At 38.0% G+C, this 26333-nt stretch overlaps 1 protein-coding gene across 1 annotated transcript in view; it reads right to left on the bottom strand.

Moving 5' to 3' along the window:
* Positions 1-25289, bottom strand: part of LOC140268729 (netrin-G1-like) — a 62939-nt gene extending 37650 nt beyond the window's left edge. The window contains exons 1-2 of the mRNA XM_072363697.1: positions 24731-25289; positions 20148-20801 (exon numbers count right to left, since the gene is read on the bottom strand). Of these exons, the coding sequence (XP_072219798.1) occupies positions 20148-20393 (246 nt within the window). The 5' untranslated portion in view covers positions 20394-20801; positions 24731-25289. The remainder of the gene's footprint in view (positions 1-20147; positions 20802-24730) is intronic.
* Positions 25290-26333: the final 1044 nt, after the last annotated feature.

Below are 26333 nucleotides of genomic sequence, written 5' to 3'. Positions count from 1 at the left end.
TAAGTGGCATGTATGGCATTTATTATCTCCCGCTAAACCCCAACATACTGGCATGCTTCCATACAGCCTAGTTTACGTGAAATGAGAGACTTAGAGAAAGGTCAGCACCTTTCATCGGATTTCCTGTGGTGGTTATTTAACAACAGAAACAGTGCCTTATGAAGATCAATACCTTTTGTGCTCTTCTAAGATCAAGGGCTTCAGTGCTGTGCCGGGGGGCAGCTATTGAAAAACAATAAACCCTCTCAACTAGATCCTTTACCCACGATCACGGCCGTGGGAGAGAGAAAAAAAATTTCAGAGGATGTGAAAGAAACAAGAATTTTCCACCAAAATGAAATATCGTCCAACTAAAAAATCATGACCTGACCTTACAAATTAATTGCTGGCATGAAAATCTAATGCGGTTTGGGTGGTTATTAACACTTCTGACCAAAATGTTGAGGATGTTGTTTCATTATTATGAAGCTTTCTTGGGTGAAATCACTTTAATAACATGTATGTACTCAGACATTTTATTTAATCATTATTACTGCTTGAAAAGGTCGAGAGGCAACGCAGATACGTGACCACTTCTTGTGTGCATTTAAATGTTGTTTTGTAATGTCTAAAAACTTGTCACATAATGATGTCATTCAGGGTAACTTTTATAGGTAAGTATGATCACAAACTACACAAGGGTGTAGACACTGAACAACAAGGAGCATCTAAAGAAAACTGCTCTGCATTATGGGTACTATAGAGGCCAGTATTCTTGGAAATTGACTCGTTCTCTGCATTAAAATCTAAAAATGTTTCCTGCTTCTGTTTTGAATGTTTTCATTGATATTTTGTTTTCATAAATCTTTCAAAAGTCATGGTTATGAAAAACTAAATCCCAAAGTTAAACCTTTAATATCTTATTAAATCAATTTGCAACTCTTTTATTTTAAATGTGCTACAAAATAGCAGTTTTCCTGAGTCCAGCCCTTATCAGCTGGTACTCAGCAGTACTGACTGGGATGATCCAAGAACCTTACCTTTTCATAGTACATGCATTGTTTAGAAAAGAAAAGTTTTATTTGTGAATGGTCATAATGTATAGGCTAACTGGAGTGAAATTATACAGTTCCATGTTTTCTGTCCCATGGCATCAGAAAACTGCAATTTGCAAATATGCTTAATTAAATTTGAACAGTATTTTATGATATCATATATCATGCTCTCTTTTTTACATATTCTTGCACAATATATATTAATGCTTTATTTCACAGAGCCATAAATTCTTGTTATTTCCTAATAATTTGCCCTGAAACAATAACCACTTTACATGATATGCCACAAATCAGCTGATTAAACAGAAGTGGTCAAAATTTAAACATTAAGCTTTTGAGGAGGACATTCTGAAATGATTATTAGTAGCAATGAAAAATTTACCTTGGATTTATTTTTCACAAGTCTGCCAACAAATCTTTTAAGAAGTCATTGATAACCTGAAAACATCCAACTAAATTTTCTCTGAGTGTTGCTAATATTTGAACTAATATTTAATACACTGGAAGCAGTAGAATTAAATCGAGTCTTTTCTCCTCCAAAGGTCTGTTTCTTGTGCAAATGTGGCACTGCCGCAATTCTGCTCTCAGTGTTCCATCTTCCACCATTTGAAAATGTCTCATTGTTGATCAAATTTTACGTTGCATATTCCTTTTGCAACTGTAATTTTCTCCTAATTTTGCCTCATATTTGTATGTCACATCGTCTAATAATCCATGTCATAGATATGAGTTAGCATTCCTCATTCTACACCTATTGACATACAGTGCAGCTCATATAAGACTGCAAAAGCTTATAATGGCCCGTGTCTTATTGGTATTGCTGACAACTCTATTGCCAGCATGGCTACTGTGTAACAGATCCCAGCTGGTTTTTATCAGTGCTATATGATCCGTCCGGGGGCACTGGCTTAGCGCAGGAAGGGTTGAGCAGCAAGTCTGTGACTGGTCGTAGTTAATGATGTCCTGAACTCTGCAGCCTATAAGGTCAATCCAATATCAGTGAGTAACACAGTGGGCGAGCCAGAGAACAAGGAAGACACAGACACTTGAGCTGTGAATTCAAATGTCATTCATTGGAATGTAAAGTAATTGTCCCAATTACTTTACATTAATTAATTTAACTTTGTTAAACTTTGTTAAATTAATTTAACAAACTTTAACAAAGTAAAGTAATTGTCCCGAATGTCACGAATGACATTTGGATTCACAGCTCAAGTGTCTGTGTCTTCCTTGTTCTCTGGCTCGCCCACTGTGTTACTCACTGATATTGGATTGAGCCTTCATGACAATCTGAGGAGTGGGACACTCGGCTCCTCAGATTGTCACCTCCTCACCAGATGTTAGGATGTAATTTCAGGTGCTCAGTTGTTTATCAAGGTTTCATTTCCAGGAATCAATGAACCATCTAACAGCACAGCGACAGTACACTATAGCCCAGATTTACTACTGCTTAATGCCTGTTTTTTCTGTCAATTTGTTATTGTCAATATTAACTAATGAGGGTTGATGGTAATTTAGTGACTGCAAAGAGTAAATGATTCGCCCTGTTGCTTTTGTATTTATGGGAGTTTCACCATCAGGGTGGAAAATTCTGATTTATTTAAATGAATCACACAGACCTATTTACTCTGCTTTGCAACGCACAAATGAGCTCATAATTATTTGCGTACCAAAAAAACCCAGCTTGTCTTAAATGTCATGCTTGACATGGCAGTAGTTGGTGTTGCACGAGAGGAGGTAATAGTGTTCGAAGAGATCAGTTCATGTAAATTTGTTTGCAGTCTACAGTGTAAAGTAATCTTCTTGTGGCATTGCAAAACCACATTATCATTATTTCACTGTAGGATCTAGAGTTGGAACCGGAATTACTCACTGGAGGGAGTCATGAAATGCTGGTTGACCCAAAGTGTTTTGAAGCTCTTTGTGCTTTGGTATTTGTTTTAGTTTTAATGGATGCATCTGCTTTTGGGATATCATCCCCATTTTAATTGGTGATGCACCGGATTGCGGAGGAGCAAAAACATTACCACATGGTGAGGATGCCATGATGCACTGCAGGTCTTTAATTTCCTGGAATAACAGCTGTTTATGACATTCTAAGGATCTACTGAAGGCAAGTCCAAAAAGCTTTTTTTTTGTTATTATTTGGCCGTATGTCAGGCCTTAATGACTCTTTCTTGCTTCTGTGTGCTATCTGATCCTAGATAACTAATAACAAATTTGAACACAGTTAAACCGAGGAGTGAAGTCTTATGACACTCAAAGAGGAGTTTATTTATCAAAGGTTCATGCTTATATGCCCTGTGCAGTAAGTTGAAACAAGATGCCATGCCGTTTGTGAGCCATAGGCTCCTAATTATTATAACACACTGACTCGTACTGTTCTTGGTAGACTGCTTTGAACATTACTGAAATGAGCTGGTTGCATCTGTGTTTGCGATTTAGGCCAGATTTAGGATCTCGCCCTCTGAAATGGACACTCCCATATATGCTATTTAGCAGATTTGCAACCACATGCTTAATCACCATTCATAGTAAAACTGCCCCTAGAATTTCTGCACACAACTTATGTGTATACTACATAGATAACCAACTTAACTAAAAACATGTGAAAACACAATTTAGACAAAAGTACACACACACTGATGTGATGTGAAGCAGATGTTTAAATGATTGACACAAGCAACATCCTGTTGATGTTGATAGGGCTCAACGGATCATTTCTTTGGCCAATGACAGCTGTTGTTGAAAGACGGGTGCTGGAAATCTAACCAATCAGTTTAGCTGATGGATTTCTGACCTGAACCTCTGAACACAGTATTTAACTCACAACAGACTTCTATTCCAACCATCTTCTTCATGGCAAGTTTTGTGGATAAAACCTGTGACGTCTAGAGGTCTGAGAAGTGACGTTGCATTTTTTCTCAACAAGTCACCCTGGGACAAGCAGATATCCACAATAAATGCAAACAAAATTAATTTGGCTTGACTTACTGTGAGTGATCCTCACTTTTCAGGAGAAAAAAGGATAATGGCTGTCATCAGTTACAAAACAGTTCTGGGAGAAATTAATTTTGTTTTGTGTGCAAAAAGAAGCACATGCCACATAAAGAGACCATTAACTTAGCTGCAGCGAGTCAAAACCAGTAACAGAAGGAGCTTACAGTAATGATTGCATCTATAAAGCAAGGCTTGCTGTTTAGTAGCAATCATTTCAAACTATAGTTAAAACAAGTAATGGCAGAGATACATCATGTTTACACAAGACAAGGAAAAAACAAGAATTGAAGACATTAGCAAATTTGGTGAAAATCCCAAATAGACGATTAAAAGATGAGCAGTTAACAAATTTAAAGCAACAGACATGAAGCAAACAATGTCCAAAACATTTTTCCTCTCAAAAAATACTGTTTTTCGAGGTGTTTGGCACAGATCGTCCTTTACTGTTGATTCACTGCAACATCAGCTGCAGTAATAAGATAAGATACAAGATTTTCTAGTTAGATTTAGGCACAGAAGCTACAAAGTTAGGTCTAGAAAACAAATCAACTTGGTTAGAATTAGGAAATAATCATTGTTTTATTTGTAATGCATTACTTTACACCAAAAATCAAGCATTAGATAAGGATGCAGAATGAAATTGAAATGATAAATTCAATGTGTTACCTGTAAAGTATGTTAATAATAGTGAACCGTTTAGGTTATGATTTTAGCTTTCACTCATCGTTGGGCTTTTCTTGACAAGTGTCATAGCATGACTTCTTGGTGCCTTTCCATTATTTATGTAGTCACTATTCTCATCAATGAAACTGAGATGTACAATGGTATTATCATCAAATATCTATATGTACAATTTGAAGAAGCAATTTCAAGACAAAAAGTAATATCTGCCTGTGACCTGTGTGCACTTTGCTAGTTTGTGCTGAGTATTCTATAGCTACTGTGACTCCTCTGTGGCTGTGAGAGAACTTTCTCCCACTGGACCAGAGGTGTTGCTGGATTAATCATCCCATCGTCCTGCTCGGCCTTACACTTCCTAACCTGCTGCATGACACCTGCAGACCTGTCGCTGGCCCAATCCCCCTCAATCACACCTCCGAATGCCATTCCTCATTCATGAAGTGTGCCGGAGGAAGAGAAATTTCACATGTGACAATTCAAACGGCTATGATTCAGTGTTCAGGGAGTTGATCCAGATAAACAAAAATAACAGTGACGTGAGCCGGCGCACCACTTGAGAAAAGATGGCCATCTGAGACCACAACAAATTCTCAACTTGCAGACAAGTGCTGTTTATCCTGCACTCACATCGGACCTCAACAGATCTAAGGGTGATATGTTTGTGGTGAAGCACAGAGGACAGGCCTAAAGTCTGATATCCTGGTAGATCTAGATCAACTTTTTAGAAGATGGAAGGGTACAGTGATCACGGAGACTGGACGTTGATCCTTTCAGGGCTTTATATAAGCTAGACAGAATGGACAGCTGAGATGAGCCATGGTGAGATATTGGTGGAGTGAGAGCTTTGGCAGAAACTCAATAGAGCTTTAATGACCAGCAGTGAGGGCCAGGAGTGGTGCACAACAGAGCCAGGCTTTTCATTTTTCTGACCTTCAGAAGAATGGAGGACAGACAGTCTTCATGTGTGACCTGTGAGAGTGCCATCATTTCATATCACTGGTGGCTGAAGGATGGTTATAAACACCAGAGTGCTCACTATAATCCATTCTTCATGTAGAAAAATTCAGATTTTTACAGATGAAGAATGTAAACTATACCAAACAATTATTACCATACACATTTTTTAAATATCCATTCATTTGTAAATATATATCCTTTATTATTATGATCATTATCATTATTATTATTGATATGTTTAATTTGTACACCTTACACCTACAATGTAGAGCTTGTTAAAATCCATAGTAAAGACAAGATGAAGTTATTGTGTTGGATAAAAGGGTCAAATAAGATGTCCATAATTACTATCTGTACCAACTGTGCAAAAGACACCAATTTGAGCAATTTATGTAGAGCTACACATAGTGAACAAAATGATACATGCATCAGACAGTTGCTTTAACGGCACATCAGAAGGTGCTCGGGTAATGGGTTTGGATGAGGATGTAACTTAATATGGAAGCAGACATCTGATCAAACAGAAAAGTCAAACTTCTTGCAACACTCACATTTCAATTTACTGCATGCCAAACACCCCACCCTTTGGAACACAGCCCTCACCAAAGCAGTCCCTTTGAGGGCTGCAGCACAGCCAGTCTGGCCTTTTGAAGTACACTGCTCGGCAAATCAACTGCACCACGATGCAGGGCAGCAACCTTGATTGGGATTCACAGGGTGTCGGCAGACGAGAGGAAACGCACTCCACATTAATTAACACCTGGCCTTATTATCTGTCCCATGTGGCAGAACTCCACTGGGGTAAATTTAACACCAACTTATTATCATGGGGTAAGGTGTTGGTGAGCTTTAATGTGTGTTTGGACTTGAATTTGTCCATGAAATGTCTACGTTTATGTATGACGCACTGAATCAAAGTAATTTGTACATGTGCACAGTACTTGCTATTTCTATTTGTTTTTGTAATCACGGGGTCACACCTGTGTATTCATCACTGGTGTTTGAATGCAGTTTTCTAGTTAAACAGACTTTGTTGCATGTTGGTTTAGACTTCGTCTCATGTCAGAGTTCCTTTAAAAGCTTTAACATTGCTATAATGAGAGGCTGTTTAATTCTCTTTGGTCGATCTCTTGTTCTTTGCTGTACTGTGTATAGAATGCAAGAAGAAAATTATTTTATTTTACACACAAATAACTTATTCTGTCTTTGTAAATCAATCATTCATCATCATAATGCATTCACCCGGGTGTAGTTTAGCAGTACTCATGGTTGAGTGAAATAGTTAACTAGTCTTTCCACAATATCTTATATTTTAGATATTTTCATATCCTGTATAATTCATAAAGGAAATTAAAAGTGGACATTGATGATGTCAAAGGGAACAGAATAACATGCTGTAAATGTTTCCTGCAACAAGCCTCTCAAATTTTACAGCCAATTAAAGATATTTTTCGCTACATTGGTGCAGAAAGACATCAAAGTTAGAGGATACTATGCTCATTGCATATTTTACAATAAAGTGGACATGTAATGTTACAACAAACTGAATGTGTTCAATTTCGCTAAGAGCCTTTTCTGAACAAGGGAGAAAATGAGCTGATATCTATCAAGCTTGCCCATTTTTTGGTAGTTTTATTTTCACTATACACATATTTGCACCCTTGTTATTGGAAAATATGTTAACTAAAACCTTTGTATAGTGACAGTATTATAGGAAAAGTTTGTTTAGATACAGGAAAAGATCACAGCTTGGTTTAAGTATGTACTTTGATGAAGCCAAAGGATTCATGTTCATACGGCAACATTAATAAATCAAGGTTTTGGGATGCTTATAGCTAAAAGAATGTCAGTCTAAATATCTACATAAACATATACATTATTGCATGTCATTTCCTCTGAAATAACTTATGTTGCTTCAACAACATTGTTAGAGGTCATGTTGCAAGCCAGAGACCAAGAAGTTATAAGCAGATACAATCATGAAACACCATTCCCTTCAGCAGTTTGTGTTTTGCTTAAACAAAGATGTGCTAATTAGCAAGCTTTAGTTTCAGGATAGTGCGATGACAAACGATGTCTTTTACATGTAGCTATATACATATATATATATATGAGGTAAGTATATATCAGATATAAGCTAAGTGTATTCATGGGTCCCTGTCCGCTGAATGAGGAGGAAGAGGTAGAGCCCTATTCTGAGTAATTTCAAAAGGCAAAAAAAAAAAAAAATCTAAATGTAAAGTACAATTTTGAGATACACAGATGAGTTTTTAGAGGATTTATAACTGTCAAAGCTGAACTTCAAGTTGCACATAAAGTTACATAAAGCTTCAGAGGTACCTAGAATATTTTCCGTCAAGTCTTAGTTCTGCTTGATCAACACATTTTTACTCTTATTTGTCCCTAAAGTTTGAAACAAAATTAATCTGAAAGTGTAACGAGTCTCTTACTCCGGAGTGCCTCCAATCTAACAATACACCAGTGAGCTTCTCTAAAATCAATGCATTATTGATTCTGATTTGTTAGTTTCATTTAAGTACCTTCAAATCAGATGGAAATCTGTCACTAATTCAAAGTGCACTGTCATTGAAAAGAAATCAGAGGACACCGACTTTGTGCTCAACCATTTGCAGTGAGATGCTAGGGTCATCTCAAATAAATTGATAGAAACTGAGATGAAAGTGAGGGAGTGGAAGAAAGAATGTAAGAGTGAAATTGCTGTATTGTTCATCAATGTGCAAGTTCATAGTGTGTCAACTTGTCCTCCATCTTTTCAATCTGCATAGTTATTAGAGGCTTTTATTATTTTGAAATGCCAAAGTGAGAAATAAAGCATTACTGAAATGTCACCCTTTCTATGAGCATGATAAAATCACACCAGCACTACTTTTGGAAACGAACATTTTCCCTTCTGTACTTTTATCCCTACCTCTTTGCCTTCCTCTCCCTCTACAGTGCAGTCTCTTTCACTCTTTCTCAGAGATCAATATGGCCTGACAGCATGATGGCTGGCTTTCCTAAGGGGAGGTGGGTCACAACAGTTGCCTGTCATCTCACTGCTATTTCTCTCTTTCAAGTCTGGCCCCTTAGACTTAATGCAAGAGTCTTGGGGAAAAAAAAGAAAATGAAAAAAAAGCCCCGCTCCATACTTTTGACCTTTTAAAATTTCATTTTGATTTGCTTGGGATCTGTAAATGAACACAATGTAGAGTAATTTGCTTCACATATCAACACATAAAAGGAATAATAAAGAGTAGTCGATGACCATGCTTCCATCAATGTTATTTATGCGCATTTTAAAGAAGCCACTTCGGAAAAGGTTGCTATAAACAGCTTAAATTGAAAAACGTTTTCATGACTGCAAAAACACCTGCTGACATGACAGAAAATTACAATTGAAGTGTTCTCTACATTATAACAGTTTATCCACATCGAAAAAAAAAAATCTTAATTTGAAGATCTCTTTCCATTTTGATTTGCAAGACTGGGGCACTGGTTTCCTTTTTTCTTCTTTATAAAGGTTCTCTTTCCAGTTAGTAACCATTCAGTCTTCAAATATTGCAAGTCATGTGGGACATAGTCTGTACAACTATCTTATACTGGGATTAAGAATATAGTATTCATACCAAAATTTTGCTATTTTTATGATTTATCTGTTTTTTAATTTTTTTCCCCTTTTTATTTTCACTTGTCATACCAATCATTATGTATCACAACATTAAAAACATCTATGGGAAGTTCCTTTTCTATGTAGTGGACCTTATGGAAACGTCTGCTTTTTATGCTCAAACCTAAACAATTAGTTTTAATGCCTTAACCTAGCCCTTTGATTATTGTATTTAAAGAAGTACACAGCTTCGAGAAACAAAGCAGAGTGATTTTGTGTTAGATTTGTGTTTTATCTCTTAGCAGGTGAGTGCATTTGCTCTTGCACAACTGTATAAATAGTTTTTGTTTGGGAGAACATATCATTGTCATGCCTAATGCAGACATATGGGAATTCTTCATCGGATCTGTGTGAGCATGAACTAAGAGCTGCATTTTTACACATGCACTGCACAAAGATACAATTTCTGGTTGGAGCTGACAGATGAGTGCGTGGATAAAATGTTCAGGATAACAAAAGAGTGAGTGGGTTATTTAAAGGTACTTCAGTTCCGGCAAAGCAAAACCCATAGTTTTAAAAAAGAAACAGTGCTTTCATTTTATTTATTATTCAGGTAGCTGACCATACTAAACAATGACCAAAAAGTGACTAAACTACTTACTATGGAAATATGACCATAATTCAATTAGCAGCAAGCTGCTGGAAAACGTACTCAATATACTGATATTCTTTAATTATCTGTTAGTTGCCACCACCAGTCCTGCCAGTTGGTATTATCTCTCAAAGTTTATTAACTGACACTTGCTGTTTTGTTTAAAGAGCACTGGCTAATAAAGATATTTTCTTTCCCTTAAAATCTACTGCTCAACTAGCTATCGCTCAACAGGTCTCCATAACAATGTCATGGCTGGGAAAGCGCTTAATTGACATCTCTGAATTACTGCTACTGTCTAATAACTAGTGTCTCTGCAGTGACAGCAACCACACACACTAACACAACATAACAAATGTTTCCAGAGTAGCAAATCACCACCAAAACATTAATAAATGCATCATGTTTCCACGAGGGGAGCCGCACATATATGTTTGCATGAGAGGATTTCCTCAATCATCTCAAAATATCTAATTTCCTGCAATGTGGGTCTTTGAGCTTGACCTCGTAAATGCTAACAAGATTCATCTTTGTCATCCTGCTTCACAACAGTTTACATAAAACACGCTGACATGGATTATTGGAAAAAAAACAAAAAAACAATAATTGTGACATTAGAGATGGGAGTTGCTGCTATCTTTTCTTCCACACAAAAATAGAACAATTAAAAGTACCACAAGCAATAACAAGGAGGATCAGGAAATGTTCTACAGGGCTCACTACTATTCAAGCATGTTCAATGAAAAGCAAACATGTAGATCAGTAAAATGAGTCCCGTTTGGATCAAGAGTTGTTGGAATCCTTGTGTAACATCTTATAAAATCTGTGTACAGTTTCAGCCCTTATAAATGTCTTGATTATTTTCATCTTCTATGCCATTAGCCTACCAGCCCTTGTCTGAGTACAGTCTTGTTTGTCCCCCTGTCCTTCATCAGCTTCACCAGTACCATTTTCCCTCATCCATTGTCAGTTCTGAATTTTTAGACATACTGATTATGTTACAGCTTTTGCTTCCTTGAAATTTTTATAAATTTCTAACTTTATTACTACAACTGCCTCTTTTACATGTGCTCTGATTTTCTAATGCCTGTATCGACGTCCATGGTTGGACTCCTGTCATCAGCCTGTTCCACTTACCTGCCTGCTCGCCCCACCACCGACTCAGGAACCTTGGACCACAGCCAGCACCCTTCCCTCCACCTTGGATTTCCTCTGGAAATAAGTAAGGATAAACATTCTCCCTCCTCCCACAGAGTTCCACGTCCTCTCGGATTCAGCTCTCGACCGTCCACAAACTCCTCTTACTAATAAATACTAATTACTCTGATTCTTCTCAAATTCTGTGTCTGCACTTGAGTTTGTGTTTGTTTGGCGGCTAGACTTCTAGCCATGACACATAGCTCCAGGGATTAACCAGTGTTGAATCTACATTTAACAGACAACTTAGCAAAGAACAAATTTTAAATTGTAGCTTCAGGCACTTTGTTACTAGAAGCATGTCACAGAGGCACATAATCTGTTGGTAACACAGTTTCACAGTCATAAAATGGTAAAGTTGTCATAAAAATTGCATTTTTGCATCAAAAAAGTCATCCAAGAAGCTATTAGCAAAAACAAAATAGGCATATCTTGGCATGTTGTGCAGTGTCTCAATAAAAAAATGGGAGAAAATGGGACAACTGGAGGACAAGATAAGATATGTTCTGCATGTGATTGTATTGTTCACTGAAACATCATCAGAAATGGTGTCCATGAAGGGTCACTGTAAGAAGCCATTCTTAAGGAAGGGAAACAGGGAGGAAAGGCTGAGCTATGCCAAATAATACAAGAATTGGACTGAAAATCTGTGGCAACATGTCTTATGGAGGGATGAATCCTTCCCAGAAACTTGACCTCAACATTATTGAAGCAGTGTGGGATCATCTTGACAGAGAACGGAAAGAAAGGCAGCTAACATTCAAAGAAGAGCTTTGAGATGTCCTTCAAGAAACCTGGAGAACTATTCTTGAAGACTACTTAAATAAATGACGAGACAGCTTGTCCAGGGGGGTTCAGGCAGCGTTGAAGAGGAAAAGGGGTCATACATTTGGCTTTACTGTATCTCCATCCATGTTTGCACGTTTTTCTTTTAAAAAAAGGCTGGACCCATTTCTCATTTTCCAACTATTGTATAAAGAATTAAGGGGTGTCTTCAGACTTTTGCACAATACTGAGCAGACCTTTAAAATTTTGCAAATACCAGTGAATTTATCTAAAGTTTTCATATTTGTAAGCTTGCTTCTTTTTCATCTTCTTTTTCTTATCATTATTACAAAGGTCTTTGATGTGAATAGGTCCAGTGATCTGGCATTACCTTGTATACTTGATATAAATATAGAATTCAGGACTTTCACTTAAAGGCTTCAGTTAAAATATGTTAAGTTGCTTTACCATAAATGAATATTGTAGAAGCTTTAGTTTTTAGTTGTAGTTTGTTAATAAATATGAAATGGGTTCTGATTTTCTTTAATTTGTTCAATTTCATCTCTCAACCCCAGCTGTGTTAAGTGGAAAAATATGTCATATACTCACATAATTTCATACACAGAGAGCAAACATAATTTGAAGCAAGACTGGTGTATGTGTGCCACACAAAGCAGCTCGGGTCTGTTATGTTAATGAAAATAGTGGAGTGGAGTGGAGTGAGTGTGTAAATTGTTCAACAAGACTGTGCAATGAGTCTTACACGCTGAAAACTGTCTTTTTCAGCTCTGGTAATAGTAAACCTGGACAGCTTAAAGGCACCCAAGGGAAAAAATTAATTATTATAATTTGTACTGAGAAAGCAATACACGTGGTTACACCAACGTCAAATTTTTGTCTGCTTTAAAAAGAACAGATGAATGCAGCACTTATCAGTATAGTATTATGAGCTTAATTTTGTACAAACACATACATCTAACTCTTACGTTTTCTGTATTCAAGCCACAAATCCCATTACAGTCTTTTATATTCTAATGCATAATTCATCAAACTTTGTATTTACAACCCTCCAAGAATTAACCTGTCAGAGATCCAGGGAAATGATGCCAGCATATCTCTATCTGTCGAGTGCTCGGCTCATATGAAGCGTCCTGCCTCCACATGTTCAAACAAGACATGGATATTATGCATCATCATCTGACAGAAAACAGGGGACAGGGAAATTAAAAAGCCAGGAGACAAAGACAGTGGCAGGCGAGTGAAAGAATAAATGATGACTCTCCTCCTCTCCTGGAGTCAGGGGACATGTTGCATGTCATCTCGGTGTCTTGGTACGCAGTGGTGCGGTGATGATGTGCTGGGCAGGGCCAGTTCGGAACAGAGTCAAGGGCACCGGGGTGACGGCAAGTTAAACGCTCCAACTGTTCCCTGTCTCCAAACAAATATATGGATGAGTGAATCTCCCACCGAGAGGGAGGGGTACAGAGATCAAAGAGGGGCAATGACAGTTGTGGCTTTGACCTCTGAACTGCTTGATATTTCAGCAGCTTGAGATAGACAGTTCATTATATGGAGGTTTAAATTTTGTTTGACATAAAATTCAAAGTTATTCAAGATTACAGCTGACCCATAATGATGCCAAATGTGGGAACAACTAAGAAATCTTAATTTGAGTGACTGCTATCTATGATAAGGAGAATATAAAATATATGCGCAAAGGAGTGATTTCAGACCCCTGTGGGTTCAAAAGAGGAAGAAGCCAGTTTGAGGTGATCAGTCCTCTCTTTTATTCTAAAAAAGGGAAAATAGCTTAGTTCCTATTCGTTATGTTTTTAGAGCACGTTTGCAATAATAGCACAATTCTTCATGGACCTATGAAGTATATGTACATTTTTTTTCTCCTTTTAGCTCCGGTATGAACTCTCTGTCGGAGGGAGGGAAACTTATGACAGTTACTTGAAGAAAAAAGAAAATAGTTATTATTGCCTAATCTGACTCGCCCTTATGTGCATTCAACATTATTTATAAATAAGGTATGATGTTTTACTAAGGCATTTATAAATGACTGCTGTTTAAACTTTAAGATAAAGTCTTGACTGGGAAATGTACATTTCACCTTGCACTGTGGTCTTTGAGGAAGTTCAGAATAACCTAAAAGTGAAGCTAAAATAAAGAGTGTGATCAACAGTAATATATAATTCATTTTAACAGTAACATACACACTCTCAGTAAAGGCCAGATATAAAAGCTGTGAGTTTGTAAAGTCTGTCGCTGAACAGACTGAACCACTGTGAGAGCCCAGAAAAAGGAAGAGACGCTCGTTGCAGAGGGCCAAAGTGGAATATCTAACAAAGGTTTCACTGTTGTAAAAATGCCATGGCCTGTTTAATTCATTTTCACATCCATACCAAACCCAAGTACTTCTATCACTCTACCAAACTACCAATGTAGTTTTTACCAGGCATTGAAAGCCCCTCTTCCAAGGCAGTGTTGTGCATGAATGTGTTAATATGAACGTCTTCATGGAAAAGTGTTAATTTTCTTTGATTATTGAACTTACCAAGGTTGTTCTCTACCAATAGATGCAACATAATGACAGACATGATACTGAGATGAGACTGCATGTACAACTAATGCAACTGTATTAGGACAATTACAGGCAATGTACAGTTACTGTCACATGTAGAACAATGCAGCAAACTTTACACAGAAGACAATATGTCAGCAACTGAAAAAAAAAAGTTTTAAACTAAAGCTCTCTGCTTAACCAGCCCTCATGTGCATAATATGCTTTCATCGATATATGAAAATGTTTATTCACAGATAAAAGGATGAGAAGCAAGAGGAAGGCTGGCTAAAGACTGAAAAGTAAGCTTAATATCTTGATGGGCAGGGCCCACTTTGACCATCATGCAGTGGAGCCCTGTGCTGATGTTACTCCACCATTACAATGGTGCAGGTTTTCTTTGGTTTGTTTGTTTTAAAAGTTATTCCTGTTTGAAGCATTACAAATTTAGCTTGAGCTCCACATTTTATGATAATTTAGAGTCATTAATGCTTTATCTAACATTAATGAGGTATCATTTCCTTGATAGGAAAGGTATTATGAATATGACCTCTAAGGGCAAAGTTGTAAATAAAAAATACCTTGAGTATCTTTATGGTTCATAATGAAAGAGATAAATGCAGATATGTGTATATACCTGCTTAGATGGCCATTTGCCTGCATTCCAGTACACCATAACACCTCATAGCTGTACATACTATACAGAGTCATTGTGTGGAGAGTTTATGGTAAGAATGTGATGATGCATACAGTGATGCAATGATGTGTCTCAGCAGTAGCTCTGGCCTATAAAAAGCACCTGGTTACAGTTGGTTCAAAAATAATTCTTTTGATCTTGACTGAACATTGAAATTTCAATGCTGATTGCTTTTTCATTTAATATTTTCATATGATTTAGCCCAAACCACAACCCTTTCTTAAGTGTAACTTAATGTTGTACTGGCTCAAACACATTTGTGACATATTCTGTTAGTTTCTGTTATATTTTTGGTTCTATCTTTGTGTTACTTCATTGTTTTAATTTCCATTATTTCTGAGTTAGGCCTTGTTAAGTTTGATCTTGGGATCCTCTCAGAAGCTCTCCGCTCTCCCTGTATACCTGTGTTCTGTTAGCTAATCACCACCACCTGTCCGGTGTTAGTTCATTAGTTCTCTCAGTTTCAATATTCTTTACTTTCCTTTGTTCGTTGACAGCTCCTTGTCATGATTTTGACCATAGAAAAGGAAGATACGCAGAAGACCTAAGCATGAACTCAAGAAAGCCTAACGCACAAATCATGAAAATCAGACCGATATAGTAACACAGACACAGACAGAACCAAAAACATGACGGAAAACCTTTGACAGTATGATGTCAGTTCAAAATGATGCAAGTCATTCAGCAGATTCACATTTCTCCTGGTGACGTCTCAGCCTATGTTTGAAGCAAAGATCTTTAGTCCATAATTAATTCTGCTCATGACGCCTTTTTATGTTAGTTTTTGTTGGCATGTTAGACACAGATTAAAAGTTCACAAGTTGACTTAATGCCAGCAAAGATAAGTTGGCTGTATCGACTGCTGCATCAACAATGTGGCAGTCTCCAAGTGGCTTAGTGGGAGCTCTTGTTTATCCATCTGAAGCCTGCAAATGGGCGTTTGGTTTGGTGATGCCCTGAGAACTGGGCATAAACACGATCTCTGAATAAGTCTCAGAACTGTTTACAGAACTGCCATGGCGATGTGGTTCAATCAGTATGGCTGGACATAGAAAGCTCTCATTCTTTCATTCTGATTAACCGCCAGAATCCAAATTTTTATAGCAGGATAAAGGATCCCTCATTTGTTTTCTTCAAAGCTTTTCTCTATAATAGTTCAAATCACCAGTCAGCTGGGTGTAATGTAAACGCTGCGGCATTAGTACCAGTGCAGTTATAGACAGAGTGGTCTTTTTCCCAAAAAGGATGTTATTTATTCTATTGATTTTTATCTTATTGAACACAGACAGATTTTTAATTGTTTTCTAGATGTAAAAAAAGTAATTTTATTTAACTCTGTAATGCATACAAATTAAAGCTGATTCAAGCAAATTAAAGTTAATCAATTGCCATTTTTGTAAATTCATCTAAAATCCACTGAAGCCAGTGTAATTTAGACAGAGAGAGGAGCTCTAATTAAGAACAATTCTGTGTATTTCAACCATATCAAAGATGATTAGAAGAGATTTATGATGCAGATGTATTTCAGGAGGCTTGCCCTGCATTCACACCTATTATTTATCCATATGACGCAGTGATGAAATAACTGTTTTCACTGCAACTATTCAAATGCATCTAATTAAACCATTATATCAAAATTGCAGAATGGTGTTTTTTTATTATTATTAATTACAACGAGAAGCATGACTGACAAAATTCCACACAAATTTTAAAAAGTAATTGAAAGACAATATTTATCAGCTAAATCCAATCTTGCCAATGCCCTCCTAAGTCATAGTACCGTTTTATAATTGTTTTGCATTTTAAAACCACTTGCACGCTACATGTTCTACAGTGAAACATACCTTAAAACAACATTGAGTGACAGTGAGTGTCACAGTGCACCACAGGAGAAGAAGTTTAATACCCACACATTTTTGAAAAGCCCCTGCAGGTCTGCTGCTAAAAATAAAAACAAGGCTTACTTCCTGATGCAGAACACCTATTATTGACGGCGTGCATTTTGGACAACATTTGTCACAAGACTGTAAGCAAAAAAGGATCTCTTTGTCAGTTCATCCCAAAAACATAATAGCAAATCTTTAGTTGTAAAATATGTGTGCTTGAATACTTAATCTCCATTTCAGGACATTAAACGTAAGCAGATACTGTCATAATTATGTTGTAGCAAAGTTTAGTTAGAATAAAATGAAACATCCTTGAGTGACAGAGAGGATAACTGAAAGCATGAGGCACAGAGAAGGAACAGGGATGGGCCAGCAAGTATTCTTTGACCAACTTGAATGAAGCAAAACATCTCCTGCGGAAACTTATTAGACTGGGCTTAGAACTGCAAGAAACTTAGTGATTGGCTGAAAGAGCTCATTTGCATGCTCCTCTCATCTACAACAAACTCTCAGGAAGCAGCTGTGTATAAGGTCACTGATGTCAGTCTACCTGTGTGCCAGCTAAGTGTGTAAACAGATCAAACACACAACAGTCTTCTAAACAAGTCCACGGGGAGCCTGTGTGTTCCTCATAATCTGGACAATGATGACCTCAAATTCATGTCAGAGGTGATGGATGTTCCAGTAGTCAGAGCAACTCACTGGAAAAACCTTTTTTTTCCAATTCAGCAGTACTCATGTTCAGAGTTGCTGGGAAATGTAAACTATACTGCATACTCAAACCAGTCAAGTCAACATTGTTACAGCAGGCATATATATATATATATACATCTCAATCATTGAAATTACAGTTTAAAACTTTGGCCTTCATCTAATGTGGTGACAAAATGGCTTGTTAGCACTGAAAACGTATGTAATGCATTAGTCACATACTCTCACATACTATTATTTGCTATTGATTGTTATTTTTATCCCTGTTTTAAAAAATTGTATCTCTTTTCAAGTGATTTGGTGAAAGCTTTTATATTCCTTTCTCAGTTAAACTCCTAACGCTATCATTCAGTAATTGTTTGCAAATCCAGAATATCAGTATTCAAAAAAGAAAAATTGAGGCTGATTTTAAGAGCAGTGCTGATGGTGTTTATCTATCTTATGAGCACTAAATATGAGAAACAAGTGAGCTTGATAGCATTTTAATGGCGTTTAGACAGAATAGGACAAACTGTCAATTTGAGAGGTTGTTGCTCATTAGAGAGTGAACACAGTTCATCTGAAGGGGAGCCTTCATAATTTTATGGCAGTTCACTGAACAAATGATTACCTTATAGAAGCTCTAGAAAAGCTAATATCCTGGCCAAGCTAAAAAGAAAAAAAAAAAGCCTGCCGGCCATCTTCTAATATGGAATATTGATGTATTTAAAATTTTATGGTATGTCAGACCAATAATACATTAATCAAAAGTCTCACACCACCACTGCTCTTTTTGGAGTAAACCACTAGACGAAGCCAAGGTTGAAATAAAATGAAAAGATGCCATTCTGACACAAGCAATGAATGACTGAAACTCTAACAGAGCATGCTCACAGTGTCTTACTCAAGGCAGGCTCACACAATATTACATCATCACCCACGTGTCTGGCTCGTCTAATGCAGATAATAAGAAATGTTGATAGCTATGTAAATACACATATATATATACATATATATATATAAGGATTATAATTACAATGTCCAGTAGATAAAAAAAAGAAAAAGGAGAGACAGATGAAACTGTGATGAGGCATCTCTAATAACCATCACTTACAAGGCTAAAATGTAGTGAAATGAAGAGGAAAAATGTCTGAAACTTGGTCATTCTCTGTCTCTCTTCTACTTTTCATACGCTTTGCGTTATGTCAATGTAGTTCAATTAAGATGGGCCAGTGAGGTTTCACAATTTTGTTTTCATACAAGGATCCACAGAATGTCCCACGTGATCAGAGACTTGCTCCTTTTTCATCCTGCGGTGGCATTAAATGTCTCAATGCCATCTGGCGCGGCGGGAACAAAAACTCTCCTTTTAAAGATGCCCATTTTAATTGGTAAATGTTTTCTTGCAGGAACCCTCGGTGGGCAGGCACACAACTTCTAATGAAGCACTTTAAAGCCTATGGGCTTACTTTGAGTGTGTTTCTAAACAAATGCAGCCTGGGGTTGAACTGTTGATAATGGCTGGTAAGGACCAATGAAACACAACACTCTAGAGTGCGGAAGAAAGCAGTGCATTATAAAATCACCGGTACAATTACCTCATCGCCGCCGCTCTTTGTGTGCAGTTGTGTGTGTGGGTTGAGTGTCTGGGTTAAGAGTGTGTCAACGACCTGGGCAGTTACACGTTACATGATTGTGTTTGCTTTCAGTTGGTAACAAATCCAAAATATTTGTCAATTTGTCAAAATGCCTTGATACGGACTTAAGCTCATAAAACTTGAAACTTTTTCAGAACCCTGAAAGATACACGGAGGGGGGAGGAAAGCAACATCAAAAGGAGAGTTTTGCAAGATCAGAGAATATTTTTTCAGAAAGGAAGAAGCCCAGGAAAATGTGAAACTAGGGTGTGGACTTTTCAACAAAATGTTTACATATATGTCCTTTTTGTGGCTCCATGGCTTGAAAATATGATTATAAGCAATTTTTGACAGAATCCCACTTGTCATTTCACTGGCACGTGTGTAATTTTTACAAATAAAAATACTTTCTATAAATATACTGTACATTTGGCACTTCCATGTTCTGGGTTATGTGTTCATATGACTCTTAATATACAGATGATGTATTTTGTTAACAAATGAATAAGATCATATATTTGCTCTCTGTCCTTCTTTTCTTGTGCAAATCCGTCCACACACACGAATGCACTAATGTGAGTACATGTAAGTGTGTGCTTCAGCTGCAGTTAGAACTTGTATCTTACTGCTCACTGGGTCGATGTGTACATTAATCTCTGCTGCACTGGCAGCACTTTGCCTTGTATGCTCTGTTCCCTATCCCTGACCCAGTATGCTGTGTGATCCTGCCTACAGCCTCATTTGTCTCCATCAGGGGACAGGCGAGGTTACGACTCACCAAAGCGCAGTACGTTTCTGGCGGATCTCCACACGTGATGTTTGGGGGGTCGAGGGCCACTCGCAGGTACTTTGTCATGTCGGTGGCTTCTGGCTGACAGGCCATGTAGTCCCACGCCAGGCCCTCCTCAGTATAGATCTGGGACTTGCACACGTCATAGTGTCCCCATGCCGCTGGGTAGTGTTGCATAGCATGTGTCACACTGGTGCACACAGCTTGCAGGGTGAACAATATGAGCCAAAGCATTGCTGATCTTTTTCTTTGTTTTTTTTAGAATGCCCCTTTTCTTTTTTTCTTTCCTCAAAGCTTCTACGTCTTCACAGAAATGACGACTATACGAGTGAAAATCTTCTAAATCAGCTGCAGGTTTGAAAAGTGTGATGGAGCATTTAGGAACAGTGGCAGCATCTTGTACTTGTGATCTGCTTTAGGCGGCGATTAGCCCACACTCAGTTATTTTGTCTTTGATTGCTACCACGTCTGCCTGGCTGATGAGGTGTGTCAACAAGTCAATGTCTCTGCTGGTGGTGATGGTTGATGAAGAGGTCAACAAACGGTCAGATGTGATGTGTAGAGGGAGTGACACTTCTCATATGTCAGCAGATGTCTGATCTTGATCTCCTGTCAATTGTGTCATCTGCCACTGCCACCATCCTAAAAGACAAGAGAAAATGACAGTTTGGTGGACTAGACAGATCACGTGCACACAAAGAAATATTTGAAAAGCAATAATATTAACAATTCAAAAAGGACAAGAGGCCCTTATTTGAATAAGTAATGCATCTAACAATCCACTCACAAACTGTGTATGTATTATGTAGACAAACACAATGCAAGGTTCCTCTGTTTGTACATATCCCTCAATAATAACCTTGCCAAAATCACTGTATATTATATAAATCGAACTCGCACTGAAAAGCATAATCTCCATTTGATTTTCATACAAAGAGGCTTATTTCCATGTGTCAAGTCGCTGCATTTAAGTTATTGCGTTTTCTGAATCTTCTGACTCCTTTATGTGGAGTTGTGGTTGTTTCAACACCTTCAGAGGCATCTGGGAAATATTAAAATAAAATTGTGAGACAGAAATGGTTTATTTGAGGGATTGTATGTTCTTCAGAGCTATCACAAGCCATCAGTAAGATGGTGTAATTCATCAGGTAATGGTTTCTGGCAGCAGTCAGTAGAGACATACACAATTTTAAAGTCTCAGGTAAAACTGCATACGGGGAAGGAAAAATAGAGTGACTACATACAGCTGCCTCTAATGGATGAATGAATGAATACTTTAAATGGGAGTTAAGTAACTGTGCACAGTAACTTAATATCCTGTTTAAGTCGCTGGATGTGAAATGCATTGTGTGAAGGAACCTCGGCAGTAGTTGCTGAGATAAAGATGTTAATCTCTTTGCCCATATTCCCACAGGATATACATGCAGTTGAACCAGTAACTCTAAGGTCACCAGCAGTGCTGTCTGCTCCTCAGGCTGCAGCATTCGTTACTACACTAGCATTTTCAGCAAACCTGGGATATGAAGTCTGTAGAAGGTCCAATCTTCAGAGCAGTGCAATATGTCAGGGTTTTTGTCACGATATTATGAGGTTAGCAGATTAAATTTATAAAAAAATAATTATATTTATCAACATAAACTAATGCTGACGAGTCACGTGTTTCTGTGTGAACACATACTAATGCTCCCTTCTTTCATAAGGAGGCATTAGAGCTCAATATTCTAATTTGGTCACCCTGTCTTGGTTCAGTTTGTGCCAATTTTAATGGGTTTTGACCACATCTATGGCAATTACCACTTCTCCACTTCAAGCCCCTAATGCCCCTTTTACAAAATGACCACAGGCTTGAATACATTCCAACTATAATAAAAGACGTTCAGTCGAGCTGGTGATATTATCTGCTCTGTTATCTAGACTTGGCAGACCCTTCAAAGTGAGTCATGTCAGAGAGTATGGATGGCAAGCTTCTTTTGACAGACCTCTGGAGGGAGGAAGGAAGAAACAAGTGGAAACGAAGGTGTGAGGGAAGAATTTTGGCTCTTTGAATATGCTCATGTCAATCAACAAGACTCCCTGCAAGAGGCCAATTACAAATTTGATAACACAGCTAGAACTCTGAGTGATGAATAAGCCATTTCTTTCACACTGATTCATGTATCAAATTTCATAAATATAAATGTCAGTCCCTGATCCGAGATGCACTATGGGATCGACCACTTTCATTTCACATTCTCATACAAAGGCACACACACAGTCCTATACCCATCAAAAAACTCCCTCACACCGTTTCATCACGCTGAGGCTGACTTTCATTGCCAGTCAAATTAGGTACCAGCGCTAGGTGACAGGGGTCACTTATCTTATTTCTATGTAACAGGGAACATTCATAGCTAATAGGAAACGAATAGCTAATAGAGGTGTGGATTCAATTCATTGCCACCTGGAGTAATAAACTCGCTACACATGAAAGTAAAGTATCATGTTCACATAACCTCATCAGATAGTTGTAATTCAACATCAAGCTGCTACTAAAGGATATCAGATCAAGAAAGAAGAAACTACAAATACGCAATCTGTCACATCTCTGTTTTGCGAAACAGAATATTTCTGCATGCTAACTTCCAGTTAAAACCTCAAAAAATCCTAAACATCACTTTATCTACTCGACTAACACTGAGGTTATTTTGACAAAAATCCTAGTATTTGACTTGTGTTTTCCTGTCCTCACATCTCTGCCTTATGCTCAGTGGTGCTATTCAAGAAATGCACTGCGAAACCTGGAAATGTCATAATTTCTGGAAAAAATATGAGCTCAGATTCTATATTAAAAGTCATAAATATTTTAGCAGGTCTCCATATGCAGGGAGATGAACAGCTAAGGGTGACCACCTCACTTCTCTTCCTCTCTGTCTCTTTGCTTTCACTTGTTTTCGAAGCCCCTAAAACACCCCCTTGTGTCCGCTTGTGTTCCATCCCCTGGGCAGCTCAAGCATAGCAGAGTGTTTTAAAAGTCAGCAGGCAGCTGTGCCCCGTAGCTTATATTTGTAACAAACTCCCAGCAAGACTCTTAAAACTCATTGGGTTCGGATGGTAACCCTGACCCTAACCCTAACCCATCCCCTTCATTTCATAGTAATCCTGTTAAAGTAAGGCTTTGCGTATTGTGTTTGAGTGTGGCCTTCTGATTGCCTTGTGGCTCTCATATTAGGGCCAGTGTAAAAGAGAGCTGTCCAAGCTGCTGAAATGAGAGACATTTATATGTACATTGCAAATAGCATGGACTTTTTAAAAAATCAAATAAGCAAGAAAAATACTGACAAGACAGCCTGAGGCTCCGTATGTGAATTATTTGGCAACAGTTACTGTCTGTCCTTTATGTTCTGTACACCTGGTCAAGATTTTGGATTTGTACATAAACAATAGCCCCTCATTGTGTGATTTTGTTGACTTCCATGCAATAACTTCTGATTCAATGCCAATTTTAGCAAACTGAGGCTTTGTTTCTGAATAATGACAGCAACAATAAATGGGTTAATGCTTCCAACATTATCCAAGCCAAGGACTAGCCCTTCAATATGAGTCACAGTGGGATAAATGGGCAAGCAGAATCATGTCTGTGCTGGTACACATTTTTCCTCTGATTTCACTCTTCTATCTGAATCCTTCTTTCAATTTCTCATTATTTTCTCAGCCATTTAGTTGTATCTCTCTCTTGCAGCCCCTGAGACATGCAGTCATAAAATATATTACTGATAAACTCCAACTCCAGCCACATTAACTCACTTATTTACAGCAAGGAGTCCACATGCTTTTCTGTAAAGAGCTATTTTCTGGAAAGGCTATGATTTAAGTGGTGACAGTATGATGGTCTTAGCCAGAGCCAAACAACAAGCCAGTCAGGCAGTCTGCAGTAATATCATATAAGTAACTTGTAGCCATGTATTATTCAGAGTTCTTCAACGTCTGGTCGTCTACGCAAAAATGTGCAGCATGTTGCAACCATTTCAAAATCCTCATTTAACAGAGCCTAAAGCAAGGTCCAGTAACTGATATAGGTATCTGATTTGGTCATAGAGTCAGTTTTGCAAAGCAAAAGGCAAACATTAAAGTTGGAATAACTTTACCAAAAGCTGTACACTCTATGTTCTGGGTCGAATTTTGCGCAGAGGCGAGGCACACCTCAGTTAGACTTTTCTGACCTGTTGCACCAGGTTAAAGTGGCATTAATTTGTTTACCACAGTACTGAGGAGTGCACATATGAAGAGGATGCAGAAGACACTCCTCTACATTTATCAGCTTCCATATCTTGTAAAGAAAAGAAAGCCCCGCTATGCACAATAAAACTCTTCGAGAAGGGGAATATAAAAGGGAATTTTTAAATGTTAACCTCAACGAAAGGCTAATTTATTGGCCATTCAACCCACTTCAAACCCGATTTCCGGTAAATCCGTGCAATTGCTCCCTATAATATCTATTAATATCTATCCATTGCAGGACAGCTGTCCTCAACAGGGAGAATAAGCAACAAAATGAACATGGGAAAATGAATAGCAATCAAAAGAATACTCACATTTCAATGCGCTCCTGGGGCAAGCTGCTCTTTCAACAAGTTATTTACAGCCAGGAGTGGTTGCTCAAACACTTTAATGTCCAGCGAGATCCCTTTTCCTTTTAATTTGCACAAATTTTTTTTAAACGTGGAAAAAAACAAAGATCGATAAAAATTAAGAGAGCGTATAACGTATGATTTCACGTATAGACGACAAGGTTTCCCAACTTTACATAAACTTTTGCGTCTTACTAACGCGACGTTTTCTTCCATATAACGATCCAGGACCCGATCGCAAAATCTTTTCTTTCTCTCCTACAAGCGCCTTCGAGTATCGACTAGTGTCCATACAAGATGCTTGACTTTACGCAGCGCTGCTTGGCGCATTCATCGGAATGGCGCAAGAAAAAAATGACCTAAGTTGCATTGAAGAGGATACACTCTGGTCCCTCATTCAATAAAGTCCATCAACGGTTATAAAAGCACATCCAGATAGAGAGCAACTCTTGGGATGGATAGGTTAGTCTGAATTCTTAGCCCAGCCGAGATCTGGACGGAGGAGGAGAGAGAGATAGCAATCTTCCTGAGATGGAGCCACAATGTCCAGTTACATATAAACGCTCCGCCGGGTCCTAAAGACAATACTGACGAGCTGGTAAATTTCAACTTCAGCCGTAGTTTCTCGAGGCTGGTGTTGTTAATTATCGTTTATGTGTAAAATACATTCAAATCGTCACTACATAGGCAACTTATTTTGCGGTGCTTTAAAAAAGACAGAAACAAAAGAAAAGAAAAGGCTGTTTTAAACGTTCTCCTCATGAATTAAATAATTCTGAACTCTTGACATTTTACAAATTGATTCGTGAACGAAGACCGACCTGCGAAGGCACTTCAGTGAGATAATTCCATTGATACATTTTCGATGGTTCCTAGTACTCTGCGCATCGGTTTCTGCAAAGATGTCCGACCCTCTGACAGCCCATAAAGCTGTAACCATAAACACCCTAATGCCATTTGGAAAATACAGTTGTCAGTTTAAAGCATGCAATCGTAACAGTGTTCACTGTTGTAATGCTGTCTCTAATGATAACCAGCCTATAATCATGCACACTTGACTTACAACTCAGAGTTTATGATCACATCTCAGGGGACATTAATGGGACTGCATGTGGAGAGTGAGACTATCCAGAACTTGGAAAACGCGCGTATTTGGGGCAGAAATGCAAAGTACAAATAATTTCGAATGCAACGTAAATTTTAAGAATATCGGAAATCAAGTAAATATCTCTCTTAAGATTCTGTACTTTGCAATGTCATTATGTTCCTATGCGCTGATGAAGCTTTTTGGTCACATATGACTGTTATCACCTCTACACTGCCTCAGGACTCGACGCTTTTGGTACAGGAAAAAAGAGTGATGCCTTACCTTGAATGTGGGAATTGGAATCGCCCTTGTAAAAAGGACCGAGAGTTGAAAAAAAACTCCTCTGGCCAGAGTTCGTGCTCTAATTATATTCAGCGGATTTTGTAAGTGGAGCTGAAAGAATAACTTCAGTAAGTGCGTCTATCGGGCTCCCTTGGTGAGGAGTCACAGATGTCACACTCTCCCACTACAGGGTGCCAG

Source organism: Leuresthes tenuis, unplaced genomic scaffold (genome assembly GCF_036924035.1).
Source record: "Leuresthes tenuis unplaced genomic scaffold, fLeuTen1.0.hap1 SCAF_14, whole genome shotgun sequence".
Lineage (NCBI taxonomy): Eukaryota > Metazoa > Chordata > Actinopteri > Atheriniformes > Atherinopsidae > Leuresthes > Leuresthes tenuis.
The sequence above is the reverse complement of the archived record's forward strand: the minus strand, read 5'-3'. Positions and strand labels throughout refer to the sequence as shown.